Source organism: Glycine soja, chromosome 2, assembly GCF_004193775.1.
Source record: "Glycine soja cultivar W05 chromosome 2, ASM419377v2, whole genome shotgun sequence".
NCBI classification, from domain to species: Eukaryota; Viridiplantae; Streptophyta; class Magnoliopsida; order Fabales; family Fabaceae; genus Glycine; species Glycine soja.
This window is the reverse complement of record NC_041003.1, coordinates 40,804,006-40,821,994: the sequence shown is the minus strand read 5'-3', so window position 1 is coordinate 40,821,994 and position 17,989 is coordinate 40,804,006. Positions and strand designations below refer to the sequence as shown.

The 17,989-nt window shown below is 32.8% G+C and overlaps 2 protein-coding genes across 2 annotated transcripts; one reads left to right on the top strand and one right to left on the bottom strand.

The window, feature by feature from the left end:
• Positions 1 to 3,368: 3,368 nt before the first annotated feature.
• LOC114394171 (auxin-responsive protein SAUR21-like) lies at positions 3,369 to 4,389 on the top strand. Its single transcript, XM_028355796.1, has one exon. The coding sequence runs from the start codon at positions 3,700 to 3,702 to the stop codon at positions 4,084 to 4,086; it is 387 nt and encodes a 128-aa protein (XP_028211597.1). The 5' UTR covers positions 3,369 to 3,699; the 3' UTR covers positions 4,087 to 4,389.
• Positions 4,390 to 5,688: 1,299 nt separating this feature from the next.
• LOC114394162 lies at positions 5,689 to 17,707 on the bottom strand. Its single transcript, XM_028355784.1, has 3 exons — positions 16,675 to 17,707; positions 11,816 to 11,984; positions 5,689 to 6,510 (listed from the first exon to the last, which is right to left on the bottom strand). Exons 1-3 carry the CDS (start codon positions 17,431 to 17,433, stop codon positions 6,035 to 6,037), a joined length of 1,404 nt encoding a protein of 467 aa, XP_028211585.1. The 5' UTR covers positions 17,434 to 17,707; the 3' UTR covers positions 5,689 to 6,034.
• Between the last annotated feature and the right edge of the window lie 282 nt (positions 17,708 to 17,989).

The window sequence follows — 17,989 nt, the reverse complement described above, 5'->3', positions numbered from 1 at the left end:
TACTACTAACACTCCTTAAACTATTACATTTTTTTTCCTATAGTGAAATACCTTTTCTCTTTGGTGATTTTGACCTTACACTACAAATTTGTGGTTTTATCTGTTTTTGAAAACTACAAGCACTCAGGCTCATACCCCATTTTAGTGGACAAAACATTTTTTAAAATTACACTATTTGTAAAATAAGAAACTGAAAATGTAATTACCATATTTCAAATATACCGCAATCTTTTATTTTTTGAAGAAAAATTTACTATAATCTTAAACCACTAAAATTTATGAGTGGATATATCTTTACATGTAACCTTTGGTTACAATCTCGATCACTTTAAGTAACTTGTTCTTCCTATTGGAGCAATAGGCATCGTCCTTTAACACCAATCAAAAAGCTAATTATTTGGCTAATTGTAGTTTGCAATTCAATTGAAGAGGACTATTGGATTGGTACCGTGCTACAATTTATCCCAATTATATTTTCATATTCTGAGCAAGAAAAACCTTGCTCTCGCATAATCTATTTCACCATAGTTTATTTTGTGCTTTTATTGAGATTTTTCTTTTATAATTGCATATGTGCAAATGTATTTTTAATTTATTTTCAAGTAATTTTTTACAACTGCGTGGAAAGAAAACTTTTAAAAATTATTTTCATTGGAAAAAAATTAAACACCCACTAAGTCTTTTGGTCAAGTTAACTTGTCAAAACTGTAAATTAAGGATAAAATCATAAAAAAATTAACAATTTTTTTTCTATTAACAATTAGAGTAGTACTAATTTGAGGTTGCAACTTGGGAACTACATATAAAGTTCACTTAACACAGTTCAAGATTTCAAACTCAAAACCACGAAATAAACCTATAGATAGTAAAATAATAAATAGCATACTTTCCCACACTCATTATCAAGCGAGAATCATACCACTAGACCAAACATCCAGCTGTGACAGTTTTGAAAAATAAAATGTTATTTATAGAAGAATTTTCATGTGCATATTATGACTGATATTGCTATTCAAACTTTTCAGCGAAGTTAGCATCAGTGTTTTGCTAGCAAACTAACGTTAGATGTGTGAAGAATTTAAATCCCTTTCAATGTCAGTATCCGATGGTTGTTGTTATTCAAACTTTTCAACGAAGTTGGCATCAGTGGTTTGCTAAGAAACTAACCATAGATTTGTGAAGAATTTAAATCCTTATGTCAAAATCATTTTCACTCGGTAATGAAAAAAGAAAAATATTATTTTTCTTTTATAATTAATAGTGTCATTTGACCTTAAAAATAATGTAAAAAATTCATGGTTATTACATTTTGTTTGTAACTATTCAATTAGAGCTTTTGGTACTTCAATAAAATCTCGAGATCTTCACAAATTCCAGTTTTTTAAACTGGTTACAAGATTAATTCTATCGAGGTTTAGTTACACTTAAGTTTTATGATAAGCTGATAAAAAAAACAGTTTTTTGGGTAATTTGGCAAAAATCAAAGCTTTGGCATGGAAGTGACTTCTTTACAATTAAGTTGGGGGTGAAACCGGGTGTGTTTTTCTCAACCCGAGAGCATGCTTTGCTTGATGATATTTTGTAATACATATAGGCCATCATATGGGTACTGCATAGCCTGTGTATCTTTTTTGGGGGCATTTCTTTTTTATATAGTTCTGGTTTTGTATAGCCTCTGTACACCTTGTACAGCTTTGGTCCTCTCCTTATACATAATATATACATATTTTGCCTTCCAATAAAAAATTAAGTGGTGCTACCTTGTATGACATGGGTAAGATAAACATCTAAATCTATTTTTGATATTGGCCAAAACAAAAAGGCATCAAACATGACGATGCTACCCCATTTCATTTCACTTCAATTGAGGATCACATAATTTTGATTCGTGCGGGATTGCCGGGAGAGAAAGCAAGCAATGGACCCTAATTCACAGGACAGTTCCGTACCTAACGCCATGACATAAGAAAGAAAATCATATTTACCACAGTCAAACATTGTACGGGTCTCTTAAATTTTGTCAACGAAAACAGTGGTAGGATCATAGTAATTTACTAATCATGGGCCACAAAACAATAATAATAATAATAATACAATCTCAACAGTCAATAAAGATTGATTTAATGAAAAGGATTAGTATCTCATAATATAATAAATCAAAATTTAAATCTTAACTTAAGAAATATTTATATTTAATGTCTAAGCGTCTCTCAAACATGATTATCTTAAAAAAAAACCTAAAACCTCAAGCTGTTTGGTGTATTTGTTACTTTGTTATGCTTGCACCAGTAAACCCCACAAACAATTTCCTTGGCCCGGCCCACCCCACCACCTTCGTGTTTGTGAAGCATTTTCCTTTGACTATACGACCTCTTAGCTAACCTTTCTCTTTCTAGATTCTTTTTCTTTCTCTAGTTTTTTAATGAACTATGTTGACTGTTTTTAAGGTTAATGGAATTTCAATCTTTTATGATATTTTTAAATGCATGAAATTGAAAAATACATTAAAAATATAAGTATCATGTTCTAAAAGTCATTTATCCTTTCTTAGTAAATATGTCTGAAGGCTGGATGCATACCTTTATATTTTCAACTCCCTTACTTTTGCTTTTCTCCTTGCACGTTGTGGGTCCTTATGACTTCTAAGAGAGGTATAGATCCAAAATCGTTTATTTAGATGATTGATTTTCAAATTAAATCTCTCAAATTATTATATCTCTTTTAGACTACTATTTATTTTACTAGTCTTATCATATCTTTTTAATAACAAAAAGAGTGGTGGAGAAGTAAGATATAAGATTTCATTGGGTTTTTAAAAACAAGATTCAATAGTAAGAACATGCATTTTTCCAATTCGTGGGTCACCATTTCTGTGGCATTCGCTAATTTTAGATTTTAGATGAGAATTCCTTGGTGTAGGTATACGATAATAAGAAGCCAAATTAAACCCGTAAAACAAAAATGTACTAATTCATTTTTAGATTCAAACAACAATAATTCCTAGGGAGTGGACCACTTATTATCACGCCCACCGGATTAGTGTGGTCTTATCATTTTTAATGAATGATATCAAATGCTTAATTAGATGCCACCCATTTTTATTATTTTTCTTTTAGCCTTATACAAATACAAGCCCTTGGTTTGCGCCACTTCAATGACACGTATGCATTTGCCACCTAATAATTCACAACCAACAAATGTGGACGTGAGACTCACACCAACTGTATTATCATGCTGCTCTACTACTACTTTAAAGTGGTAGTAGTAGTGTGCCACACATTCCTGGTGTCTTTATCCATAATTTATAACAATACCAAGTTAACTAATTTAATCTCTTTAACTATTATTAAGTCAGGCTTAAGCCAACGGCCACTTAAAGACAACTTGAAAGACCTCTTGAGAATTTTTTTTTTCCATGCTCAGGACATTATAATTCAAACGTGGAAAAGAGGACTTTTCAGAAGGACAACATTCCCCCCTGTACCCTCATTTGTCTATGATCACCTTCTTTTGCTCTTACATATACCATCCTAAATCTAAATCCTCCCTTCAACTTGCACAATAGCCATTTCCTCATCTACAAAACTCCCCTTCCATATTCTCAAAGACCCTTTGTCGCTTTAGTGTTTTTTTTTTCAACATCAGGTATCCTCCACAGAAGACAATTTTTTCCATGATTCGTGTAGTCTGAATTGCAAAATGCTAGGGAAGAAGATGGTATCACTGAAGAAACTAGCCAAAAGGGTGAAGGGTGTTGGAGGAGCTGATCACTCGGACCCTCCCTACCAAGAATGTTTGCTAAAGGGGTATGAGGAAGATAAAGAATCACCCTCTAGCCCAACCCCAACAGGGTTTTTTGCACTTTATGTTGGTGAGGAGCGTCAGAGATATGTGGTACCAACCAGCTACCTCTCTCACCCTCTATTCAAGATGCTGCTGGAGAAGGCCTACAATGAATTTGGCTTTGCACAGAGGAATGGCCTAGTGGTGCCATGCAGTGTTTCCACATTTCAGGAGGTGGTGAATGCTATTGAATGCAACAATGGCAACTTTGACTTAGGCAAGATTTTTGAAGATTTTGCTTAGCTAGAGTGCAGCAAAACGGAACATGTCATGTGCCTTGCCATGTTAATTAATTTCTTTTTTGTTTCTTAATTTGGTTAGTGTTGAAATGCATCATAACTATGACCTCTTTGATGGGGTTATATTTATTGGATGTTGTTCTAGCCAGAATTTAGAACATAGGTCTTCATGATGGCTAGCTAGGTGAGTTAGCTTTAATTTCAATTGAAGCTATTGCTGCAAATAACTTTCAATTAGGATTGATCTGACATGTAAATTAGTTTTTGCCAGTATGATAGTGAACTATTAATTAATATTTTTTAGTCTCTCATGCAGCTTATGCTTTTACATTTTTCTCATATAATTTTAGTAGTTAAACTTGTCCCCTATACTTTTACAACTGGCATCCAGGGCCATAAAAGTGACATCAGTAATCAGTGGCAACAATCGTGCACGTTCAATTAGTCAACTGGGTGTCATCACTGGAAATCTTGTAATGCCTAGATTTGGAAAAAGATGATCTGCCTCAGTACGGCTACATTGAATTTTAACGTGTATTAGCCTATTAGGTGCTTCCCTCAGAATTTCCTTGTCCAAGGGTAAATATAAAGTTTATGTTAGTAAGATTAAGATACTTAACTTTTACACTACGCTAAACCCCAACACATAAAAGGAAAAGTTGAGCAAAGTTTAACACTCCTATGTTAAAAACCTACACATGTATTTACAGGGATGTGATCGGGGGGGCAAGTGTGTGTGTGTAGAACAATGTCATTGAAATATTGCTGCCATGTAATCTTTCTTTGATTGTTACAGTTTTTTCCAATGTGTTTTCCTACTCCCTTGAAGGAACAAAAAAGCACAAATTAGTCACAAATAAAAAGATTGCTTTAAAGGTAATTCTTGTGATCAAGTATATGAACAAACACAAGTGACTGGAACTGCAAGTAACTAGATACAAATATTATATAAAATTGTAGGCGTTAGTCATTTTAATAATGATTTTTTTATTTTTTTATAGATTACATATATCATATTCTACATGAGACAATTCTACAATTATATATCTAAAGCTCAATCTCTAAACCTCCAGCTAACTTTAAACAATCACATATCAATTCAACCACGTACATGATAGTTTTGAAACTTCATTTAATTACTGGCTTAACAGAAGTTATTTCTTTTAATAATTTTTTTTATTGAAGCCATAAGTAAACATTTAGAAAAGTTAGGAATTGTTAAAAAAGAAGTTAGGAATTAAAATAATCAAAATAAAACGACTGGACCAATGGCCAAGTTTACCAGTTTAGCGGCTTATAATTTAAGAAAACGTTATTAGTTTACCTAGATAATTTTTTTCCACGAAATTAATATTCATTCATTTCTGTCATAAATTTCATTCAATTTTTTTTTTTTGGAACTTAAATTTCATTCAACTTTTACATCTTTAAAATTCGTTTATCATCTGCCATTGGATTATAAAGCAATAACTTAATAAATAATCCTTATTGCGGAGATGCTTGGTACAAGTCAACACCAAGCACATCGCCTCAGAGATGACAGATTCAAAGTGCTAAAAAGGTAAAATAGAATCAACGTATAGTAAAATGATAAAAATTATGTAAGTTAGTGCAAATGCGTGAGTAGCATCCTTCTTAACTCGGTCATAAATATGGTCGAAGTTTGAGACTGAAATAAATCAATAAACCTTGCATTTCTTGAGGCCATATGACAGTAGAAAAATGAATCTCTGCATTTTTTTAATGTAATGGCAACTTTTGCAGATGCTTTGAATCCTTCATTGTAAATTGCATGCAATATATTTATTTCTACCTTCATATTAAAATACCTGGCCCTGGGAAATTCAACAGAGCAAGGAGAATCACAGAGTCACAGACTGAAATTGAAGAGGCAACGAAGTTTATGAATTTGATTATGAAATTATAACCAATTGCCCAGCCTCAGAAGCGGATTATGGTTCAATTTGTTGATTTTCACTGTTACAACCTTCCACAAGTATTCTCTTCATATGATCAACTAGTCCTTGAATCTGCTCTCTTGAATGAAGGGGTGATGGATATATACAAGCACAATCCAACTTTCCATTCCGTATGGTGTCGAATACGGCAATGGATGGACCAACACCATGAGCAGAAGCACAACCTACATAGTCTTCCAATCCAATCTCTCCATGCATTTCGGCCGAGTCGTCGAAGACAGGATCTTCAAACACAGAGATCAAGGCTGTCCTAAGTGATGACGATGGCGTCAAACCGGGGTTCTCAATAGCCTTGCACATGAGGTAGTTCAGGTCAGACATGTCTGTGAAATGCTTGTTGCAGTTCATAGCATTTACAAAGGCTGTGTAGCTTTTCTTTGCCAACTCCCATAAGGTTTCTGTTTCCCCACACACGTCATGTGTGTTCAGGACGGCAGAATGGTAAAATCCTGAACCAAACAAGAGAAGCATTGGCAGCAGAATGTTAAAATTATACCAAGAAATTCAAAATGGTACAATATTCCTTCATATGCTCGGATTATTAATAATTTGAAAATTCCAGTGTATCATGCATTGGAGGTTACCCAAGTTCAAAGCTTTCGTATTTCTAAAGAAGAAGCTTCAGGCAATTATCTAATTCGTCATGAATAAACTATCTCAAAAGCTTAGACTTTTTATGTAGAGACATGTGAATGGTTTTCTATTATATCCCTAACATAACTAACAAATTAACTAAAGGCTGTAGCAAATGATTTCATTAATATAAGAGACAGCCTCCCTTACCTACCAACCCAATAATTGTTTTTACCACTTTCCAAAAGATTAAATAAAAATGAAAGCATTACCAAGATACAGGGAACATTGACATGGTTTAATACTGTTTATGTTGCAAGTGTTAGTCAGCTTATGGTTCCATATTTGTAGGGGCAGTTGTGTTTTTGAATAAGTCTATCACATTATTAGGAAATAGTGGGTCATATATGCGTAATATACGTGAGCAGTTTTCTTTTGTTTTCAGTTCCACAATTCTGATGTAAGGCTATATATTAGCTAGGTTTGTTTTCAATAATAGAGAGTGAATTTCTTCTTTTACGTTTTATCTTTTACGTAAGTTCTGTGAGACTCCAACATTTTTGGTATCAGAGCTCCATCACGGGGCCTGATCCAAAGTAGAAGCAACAGTCTTCTAAGTATACAAAGCTATGGCATCGGAGAATTCATTTGTGCAGCCCGTTATACCAAAGTTTGACGGGCACTATGACCACTAGGTGCTACTCATGGAGAATTTCTTGTGTTCAAAGGAGTACTAGGGTCTGGTGGAAAATGGAATTCCTGAATCAGCGGAAGGAACACCTCTTACTGAAGTACAGAGGAAGAATATTGATGATCAGAAATTAAAAGATTTGAAGGAAAAGAACTACCTATTTCAAGCATTAGATCGTTCAGTCCTGGAGACAATTCTTAACAAGGATACAGCAAAGGATATATGGGATTCTTTGAAACAGAAGTACCAAGGCACTTCACAAGTCAAGCGTGCACAGTTGCAAGCTCTAAGAAAGGAGTTTGAAATTCTCCACATGAAGGAGGGAGAATCTGTAAATGTTTATTTTGCTCGGACACTTACCATAGCCAACAAGATGAAGGCTAATGGTAAAAACAAAGGCGATGTTGCAGTAGTTGAGAAAATTCTGAGATCCATGACTCCCAAGTTTGATTATGTTGTGTGCTCCATTGAGGAGTCTAAGGATACAGACACGTTGACCATTGATGAATTGCAAAGTAGTCTCCTCGTCCATGAACTACGCATGACTTCTGATGTTGAAGAAGTGCAGGCCTTGCATATTGCTCATACAGATCAACATGCAGAACAGGGATGAGGTCGTGGAGGCTTTGGACGATGCGGAAGGGGATGAGGTCGAGGACGTGGCAGACAAGGATTTGACAAATCCACTGTAGAGTGCTTCACTTGTCATCAACTCGGACATTTCAGCTGGGAATGTTCAAACCAAAGAAAGGAGGCCAACTATGTAGAAAACGACGAAGAAATGTTATTGATGGCCTGCACAGATATTACCAAGGCGAATGAAGAAGGTGTGTGGTTTCTTGACTCTGGATGTAGTAATCACATGTGCAGGAAGAAGGAATATTTCTCAGATATTGATGAAAGTTACAGAGATTCAGTCAAATTGGGCAATAATTCCAGTATGGCTGTAACTGGAAATGGTAATGTTCGGTTAAACATGAATGGCAACACTTATACTGTCACTGGAGTCTTTTTTGTACCAGAATTGAGGAATAACTTATTAAGCATTGGGCAATTACAAGAAAAGGGACTTAGTATTCTGTTTCAACATGGAAAGTGCAAAGTGTTTCATCCTGAAAACGGTTTGATCATGGAAACCACAATATCTTCCAATCGCATGTTCATGCTGCATGCCATATCTCAACCTAACAAATCCACTTGCTTTCACACAGTTACAGATGATATAATGCATCTTTGGCATTGCAGATATGGACATTTAAGTTTTCGGGGTTTAAATACGCTTTACCAGCAGCGTATGGTATATGGTTTGCCAACAATGAAAGCGCCAACAAAACTGTGCAAGGACTGCAAGGTAGGGAAGCAATCACGAGCTTCATTCCCAAAGAAGAGTACTTGGAAGGCTACACAGTCTCTACAACTAATTCATGCGGACATTTGTGGACCAATCACACCTATCTCCAACAGCAAGAAAAGGTATTTGCTCACCTTTATTGATGATTTCAGTGGAAAAACTTGGATTTATTTCTTGACAGAAAAATCAGAAGCTCTCTTTGTCTTTAAGAATTTTAAAATTCATGTTGAGAAAGAAGCTGACTCCTTAATCAGAGGTTTACGCACTGATCACGGGGGAGAGTTTACATCTCAGGATTTTACCAATTTTTGCTGTGACAATGGTATTCGTAGACAGCTGAGAGCTGCATACAGACCACAACAGAACGGGATTGCCGAACGAAAGAACAGAACCATTATGAACATGGTTTGGAGCATGCTTTCAGAGAAGAAAATGCCCAAAACTTTTTGGGCTGAAGCTGCCACCTGGTCTGTGCATATTCTGAATCGGTGTCCCACACTAGCAGTAGAAAATAAAATGCCGGAAGAAGCCTGGAGTGGAGTCAAGCCTTCAGTTAAGTATTTTAGAGTTTTTGGATGTATTTCTCATGTTCATGTGCCTGATGCTAAAAGAACCAAGCTAGATGATAAAAGTCTATGTTGTATTTTGTTGGGGGTTAGTGAAGTATCAAAAGCATACAAACTTTATGATCCGATTTCACAAAGGATCATAATAAGCAGGGACGTTGTCTTTGACGAAGATAAAAGTTGGCATTGGGATAAGAAGTATGAAGAAACCATCTTATGTGACTTAGATTGGGGTGATAAGGATGTGGAAGCTGTTGTAGAAGAAAACACATGAGGTACGACATAATACTGATACCCCAGAAGAGGATATTATTTCCTCTGATTCTATGGCCGACACTTCTAGTCCCGTTCAACGAAGGTGTAGAAGACCACCCCTTTGGATGGAAGAGTATGAAACTAGCGAAGGACTTTCTGAAGGCAGTACAGAAGCTAATCTGGTTATGTCTGCAAGTGAAAGTGATCCTACTCACTTTGATGCTGCTGTTCAAATTGCAAAATGGAGGAAAGCCATGGATGAGGAGATGGAAGCCATAAACAAAAATGGCACATGGAAATTGAAGGAATTACCTGATGGAGCAAAGAAAATTGGAGTAAAGTGGATTTATAAGACAAAATTCAAAGAGAATGGAGAAGTGGACAAGTACAAAGCCAGGCTTGTAGTGAAGGGGTATGCACAAGAATATGAGGTAGACTATACAGAAGTATTTGCACCAGTAGCCCACATGGAGACAATTCGTTTGGTGGTAGCACTTGCAGCTCAAAAGGGATGGACCATCTATCAGCTGGATGTAAAGTCAGCATTTTTACATGGAGAGTTGGAGGAAACAGTGTATCTGGACCAGCCTTGTGGTTATGTACAAAAAGGGGATGAGCATAAAGTGTATAAGCTGAAGAAAGCCCTTTACGGACTTAAGCAAGCACCACGTGCTTGGTACAGCCGCATAGAAGCATATTTTTTGAAGGAAGGATTTGAGAAGTGTGACTACGAGCATACTTTGTTTGTGAAGAGAGAAAAGAAAGATATAATATTAATTGTTAGTTTGTATGTTGATGACCTTATTTTTACTCCAAATGATGAGTTGATGTTTGCAAAATTTAAAAGCTCCATGAAGCATGAATTTGACATGACAGATCTTGGTATTGGTAAAATGAGATATTTTCTGGGTCTTGAAGTGATGCAACGAATAGATGGCATTTTCTTATGTCAAAAAAGTATGCATTAGAGATGCTGCAAAGGTTTGGAATGGATAAAAGCAATTTGGTGCAAACTCCAATTATTCCTGGCATTAAACTCACAAAGGACGACACTGGTGCAAAGGTGGATAAGACTTACTATAAACAAATTGTGGGAAGTCTAATGTATCTAACATCTACTCGACCTGATATGATGTTTGTGGTGAACTTAATTAGCAGGTATATGGAGAATCCTACTGAGCTGCATTTACTAGCAGCCAAAAGGTTGCTAAGATATTTAAGGGGAACAACTGAGTTTCGAATTTTCTACATGAAGGGAGGAAACAAAGAGCTTCTTGCTTACACTGACAGTGATTATGCAAGAGATTTGGATGATAGAAAAAGTACTTCGGGTTATGTTTTCTTATTGTGTTCAGCTGCTGTTTCTTGGTCATCAAAGAAACAACCAATTGTGAGTCTATCAACTACAGAGGCAGAGTTCATAGGTGCAGCATCGTGTGCTTGTCAAGCCATATGGTTGAAAAGGGTGTTGGGAAAATTGCGTAAAATGCAAAACCAGGCTACTGTAATTTGTTGTGATAGTAGCTCTGCTATTAAGCTTTCGAAGAATCCAGTAAAGCATGGTCGTTATAAACATATTGATGTCCGATTTCATTTCCTTCGAGATCTTACAAAGACTGGAGCTATCAAGATGATGCATTGTGGGACACAAGAACAAGTGGTTGATATTATGACCAAACCACTCAAACTGGATACTTTGTTAAAGCTTCGCAGGTCACTAGGAGTGTGTTCAGAGTTTGATATAAACTAATTGCATATAGCATTTAGTTTAAGGGAGGATTTGTTAGTCAGCTTATGGTTCCATATTTGTAGGAGCAGTTGTGTTTTTGAATAAGTCTATCACATTATTAGGAAATAGTGGGTCATATATGCGTAATATACAAGAGAAGTTTTCTTTTGTTTTCAGTTTTACGATTCTGATGTAAGGCTATATATTAGCCAGGTTTGTTTTCAATAATAGAGAGTGAATTTCTTCTTTTACGTTTTATCTTTTACCTAAGTTCTGTGAGACTCCAACAGCAAGAGTCACTTTGTAGCCCACTCAAATAAATGTGAACATTAATAGGTGGATTTGGACAATACAGGCCCCTTGTTTTAACAAGGTCTTGCAGTTTCACTTAAAAATTCATAGTAGTTAGAAGAACTAATATTATGTGCCAACTGACAATAAAAGAAAAAACAATCTTTCCAATTTATATTACACATAAGACACAGCCTGAAAAAAGAAGAGAGCATGTATCTGTAAACAAGTTAGGCATGATGCCAAAGGAGCAGCAGCATAACAAAACAAACGAAAATTACAAGAAAATATGGCTTACCAGCATGGTTGCTGGGAAGGACTGGATCAAGAAGTGAGCGGCAATCAACAAGTGTTACTACAGCATACTTTTCTCTTTGATAATCAGGAAGGCATCTAGAGGTCCATGCAGCAATCATTCCAGCTGCAGCAAGTGCCCCACAAAGTTTGATCCCTCTTGATTTGCATCCCTACATGATCTTGCATAATTAGCTTAAACCCATCAAGCTAGCTACCAGATCATAAGCAAAAAGTGAGCAGAGTGCCATATCAATTATTCACAGAAATTAGATTATAACACATTGGATGCATAAGAATGAATTTTAATTACAAATACGCAGAGACAAAAAAGAAGATAATGTGACATTGAGGCTGCTTTGTACCAGGAAAAATAATAGCAGCTGATATTATTAGTTATAATTGGCTGCAAATTTCTCCAAATTGTAAATATGAATTTCATTAATCACTTTATTTAGCTGATAAATCCAATTGATATTATAAAGAGTTTGGATCAAACCATAGGGCTGTGACCTGTGAAACACAAACTCCTCATTCGTATTAGAGGCTCTACCCTCCTAATAGCTTTGGCTTTACTGTCTTATTGACTATCTTTGTAAATGTCTTACAAAGACTAATGACTTCTCCACAATGTGCCAATTAAGTTTATCTTTTTTGAAAAATAAATGGCTGGTATCTTCATCCCTTAAGAAAATAGGAAGTTTAGGCTTGAAAATAGAGATTGCAATAGGCAAGATTAATTTAGGGCGTGTTTGGGAAAAAGTTGCATCCAACATTCTCTTTAATTCAGTACAAGAGCTCCTTCGCCGTTTAGTGTATAGGAAAGCGCAAACTGATGTTTGGAAGCTTGAAACGGCAATCTAAACACCCCCATAACATAACAGTTGAATAGAGAGAGCCAATGCTCATAAACCAAATTAATATAGAATAGTATAGTATTATAAATGTATAAATTATAGAGTCAAATATGTTTTTGATTTTTAATAAATATTTGATTTTTATATTTTCTCTTTTAGTACATTTTTGTTTTGTGTTGAAAAATAACAATTTTATTTTTTGTTGTTTGTCTTTAATACTTATTTTTAGTTCATGATAAATTAATAAATTTTATATTTGTTTACTAATAAATTCTTTCTATTTGTTATTATTCGGGACAAAAATAGAATTCGTTAATTTATTAGAAAATAAATATAAAATTTATTAATTTATCATAAATTAAAATAAATTACGAAGGAAAAAAATAAAAGTATTATTTTATTATGTACTTAAAGTAAAACAAAAATTTACTAGAAAGTAAACTTAAAATTTAGGTATTTATTGGAGATAAAAAGATATTTAAGACTGAATTATAATACATTTACCAGCAAAATACTCTTGGTGAGTTAGTGTATTTGTGGTGATATCAATGGTTGGTTTCTTACGTTTAACAATGTAATAACGAAGTAGACACATAATACCGAAGATATAACTTTAATTTCATGTGAAACTGAAGTAATGACCCATGAACTGAATGCAGGAGCAGGACTTATTATCTTAGTAATTTATGCTGCAATTGGGTGTTGTCGTACATGGAGATTAGAGTTATCATCTACACATCACGAATTTTTTACCCCATGCCTTATCCCCATTCTCGATCATTCTTTCAGACAACGACTCCAAGGGCCAAAACAAAGTTACCACCCACAACTTCTGATTTTCAAAAGTGGTCATATATATTCTGTGGAAGAAATTTCTTATTATTGTTTTCAAAAGGGTCACTGTAGAGAGGACCAAAATTTGCGAAGCTTACGATAAGGATACGACGTTACAGTAACACATAAGATATGTCCAATTTTGAAAATCACAGGTTAGGCATCGATACGATATGACATTGTTATGTTATAAAATTAAGTATTGACGAAAAAAAAAACTAAACTACCATTTTGGTCGACAATGATTTTAAATTTATAATTTTTATCGTCTTATTTTTAAATTAAAATATTTAGTTTTTATATTTTTAAAATAAATAATTTTAGTCTTAGACGCTTATGTGACAAATAATTAAATAAATTAAAAAATAAAAAAAGTTAATAAAAGTTAAAATTATAATCTTTTATTTAAAAATAAGATATTAAATCTCTAAAACATTTGTTTTATTTAACTAATTTTATAAATATTATTTTATATGTATCATTAATAAAGAGTTATTATTTTTTCAAATTAAAAAAATTTATAAATTAAAAATTATTTAATATATAAATCTATATTTAAGATTTTATATCATTTATATAATTTTATTTTCAATAGTGTATAACTTTTATTTTAATTTTAACAATTTATAATTAAATTTCATAAATTAACATATAAATTATTTTTTAAATTGATTTTAATATACAGATTGTTTTTACTCCAATTAGATAAATCAATATAACTGTATTAATTAATATATAAATTATACAAATTATGTAAATTTATTTTAATATGTAAATTATTTTTATTTTAATTATATGAATAAATAAATTTTAATATTTAATATTTTAGGAAACTTATGCTAAAATTTTTGTTTTAACTATAAAAAACTATTTAATAAATAATTTTTTAATACCAATTAAGAAAATTACATAATTAATATGTAAATTATTTATATAAATTATTTTATGCAATTAATAAAAGTTATGTAAATTCATTTTTAAATTTAAATAATAATTTTTATTATTTTAATTACAAAAAGTAATAAATTTTAATGTTTAATTTTTGGATTATTTAAATATCATTTTAATATAATCAACATATTAGTTTATGCAATTTTTATAAAATTATAATAAAATAAGAACAAATTTTTATATGTAATAATTTATATTAAAATAAAATTTTATCATAAAAATAAATACATATAACATTAAATGTACTTAAATATTAACTATTTTATTTTAATATATAAAATTTTATAATATAAAAAATGAATAACTTTCGACTAATAATACATATAAAATAGTGTTTACATAGTTAACTAAACAAAATAAATTTCTTCATGGTTTATTATTTTGTCTTTAAATAAAAAATTATAAGTTCAACTTTTATTTAAAAAAATTATTTTTTATTTTATTTAATTTCTTACCACATAAGCATCGTAACAATAACTTATCTACTTCAGTACCAATATATTACATTGAAATTGTTTTATATGATCACTAACACACGAAACAAAATTATTTATTCTGTAAAAATAAAAAGACTAAATGTCTTATTCAAAAATAGGAAACTAAAATTACTTATTTAAAAAAATAATTAAAATAAAATTAATGTTTACAATTGAACATTAATTATTGTAAGTATTATTTATCTTATTATTGCGATAGCCAAATCCAACTTATATCTGTAACAAAAATTAAAAATATAGGCTAAAGGTATTGAAAAATAGTCAACATCAACCATTTAATTATCTTTTATATATATATATATATATATATATATATATATATATATATATATACGGGAATTAAAATAATGCATAACCCCATGACGAACAAATGTTACATAAGAGAATCGTTCCATTTTCTGTCCATCGGATCCTCCAATGTCCTAATCAGTACTGAATAATAATATTCCAATCGGATATTTTATTTTACCTAATGCTTACTACCTTAAGTCCATTTTATAAGAATTTTGAGAAGTTTGCCCAGATTTTTTTTATACAAATACTTTAAGTGAAAGCACATTAATTAATTAAGACAAAAAAAAGATCGAGAGAATAAAATTCTAATAAAGGTAATTTAAAAATATACATATACACACAAATTATTCTACTAAGTAGAAACTAAAATAATTAATTGTTGTAAACTAATTAAATAAGTTGTACATTTTTTTTGACGAAAGATATCTTAAAGATATGTCTTTCATATGCATATATTTAAAGGATAACTTACTAATCATATCCCAATCACTGATGATGGACCATTTTGTATAATTTTATTTGGATTTGTACAACAAATATTATAATATTACCTTTGTTAAAACTTTTTTTTTTGAATTTTTTATTTAATATTTTTTGTAAAATATACGGATATGATAGAAGTAGTGATTATAGATATATTATCAATTGATTTTTTCTAAACAGAGCGTTTGGGTACTTTATTTTATTGGTTCAATCGAGTCAACAATAAATTATTTATAATTTCGAGTAACAATTTAAATTTATAAATAAAATATCAATGCAAGTCTCTAAAACATATTTATTAATATAAATTATTACATATTTATCTAAAACATGACACTTGTCAACTAATAAATCACATGTTATCTTTTCCTTAAATTTATCCATCAAACTATTAAGTTTGACCATTTTGACCTGTCAATGTTCAAACTAGATCTATAATGATAATTTATTTTAAAAGAGACTCATGCTTTATTTTGTTTATTAAAATAACTCAAATTGGCGATCACTCCACAGCCACACCATGTCGGTGAAAATTAATTAAACAAATAAGTTCTACATTGACTACTCAAGGTAATAATTAATTAAATTAGTGAGCATAACAGAAAATAAAAAAGTTTAAATTAGTATTTTGGTTATTTAAGTTTTATTTAATTTTTAATTTTTTTATTTAATTTGATCATTTAATAAAAAAAATTATATTTAATTTGATTTTCTAATTTTTAAAATCAATTTAATTTTTAAAAAATATATATTTTATCATAGTTTAGAATTACTTAATAATGATTTTGAACAAAATATCATCTAGACGGAATGACCAAATTAAATTAATTTAAAAAATTAGATGAATAAATTAAATTAAAAAAAATCAAATTCATCCTAAATAACAAATTAGGGTAACAAAATACTAATTTAAGCAATAAAAAAAGAAACAGATGGTGGTAACTCACAGCTAATAAGTTCTCGGTTTCAGCTACGTTCAGTTGCAACCTTATTATCCTCGAACTCCGGGGCGAGCCAGCGTCGACGAAACTCAAATTCGCGAACCTGAACGCGTTGAGCGTGTACCCGAGCACGTCCAGTCCACGCGCCCAGAACGGCTTGTTCGTCTTCCCCTCAGGAATCAGATCCTCGATCGGAGAATTTACCTTCTCCCCGCTCGCCTCGTCGCCGCCGGCGACGAAGCGGAGGAGCTCGTTGAGCAGCGCCACGGCGGCGGCGCGGTCGCAAGAAGCGGTGTGGAGGCGGAGGAACACGGCGAAGCGGTCGTGGCTGATGCTATACACGGCGGCGTGGAGTACGTCGACGTCGGCAGCGTAATCGCGCCACGTGTCCTCCTGGTTCATCTCGTGCTCGAGGAGCACGTGGAAGGGATCGTGGCCGTCGGATTGGCATTGGATGATGTGAGCCGTTGATGCGAGATCGAAGGGGTGGATTTGGACGGTGGGAGTGGGAGGGGTGAGGAAGTGGAAAGTGTTGTTGGAGGGATCGAGATGGATCTTGGAGCGGAGAATAGGGTGGGAATTTTGGAGTTTGTGGAGGGCATTTTGGACAACAGCGATTTGCGGCGGTTTTGAGAGGAGGAGGCTCAGAACCGTTACGCCAGTGCCGATGGGAACAGCCTTGCACCAGCTGAACTCGGTGCCGCCGACGGGCCGGGCCTCGGGGGTTGATGGGCTTTGGGCCTCAGTGTCGCCGTTTTGGGCCATATTGTTGGATGGGAGTGAGTGAATGAGAGCGAAAAAAGGGTAGTGAAGTGAAGATCGAGAGAGGGATAATAAGAATAACGTGGAAAATAATAGAAATATGTTATGCTATCTGCGGGTTTGTAGGGGACCCACTCCCACTGTGGTTTTGTTTTTTAAAGAATGAGTGTTGATCATAACAAGGAACAAGAAAAGCCGTTCACGTTATCGCAGGTTGGGTGGGGGCACTATCGCAAAATGGAGATTGAATTAGGAAGATTAGGAATAAAGTGGTTTTTTTTAGTAAAATATTAAATTAAAAATTAAATAATAAAAATATAAATTAGTTATTAGATTCTCATACTTGAATTGTAAGAAGAAAAAGTTCGTTAATCTAAGTCATATTATTTGATTGAACTATACAAGATACAAATGAATATATACGATAATATACACCTACTTAGTTTATTTAATTTTAAAATAGTCTCACTGGAGTAACGTGTTTAAACTGAAGCAATGATATTTTTAAAATATATGAGAATCAAAATTACAAAAATGAAATAAAATGATATAATTTGTT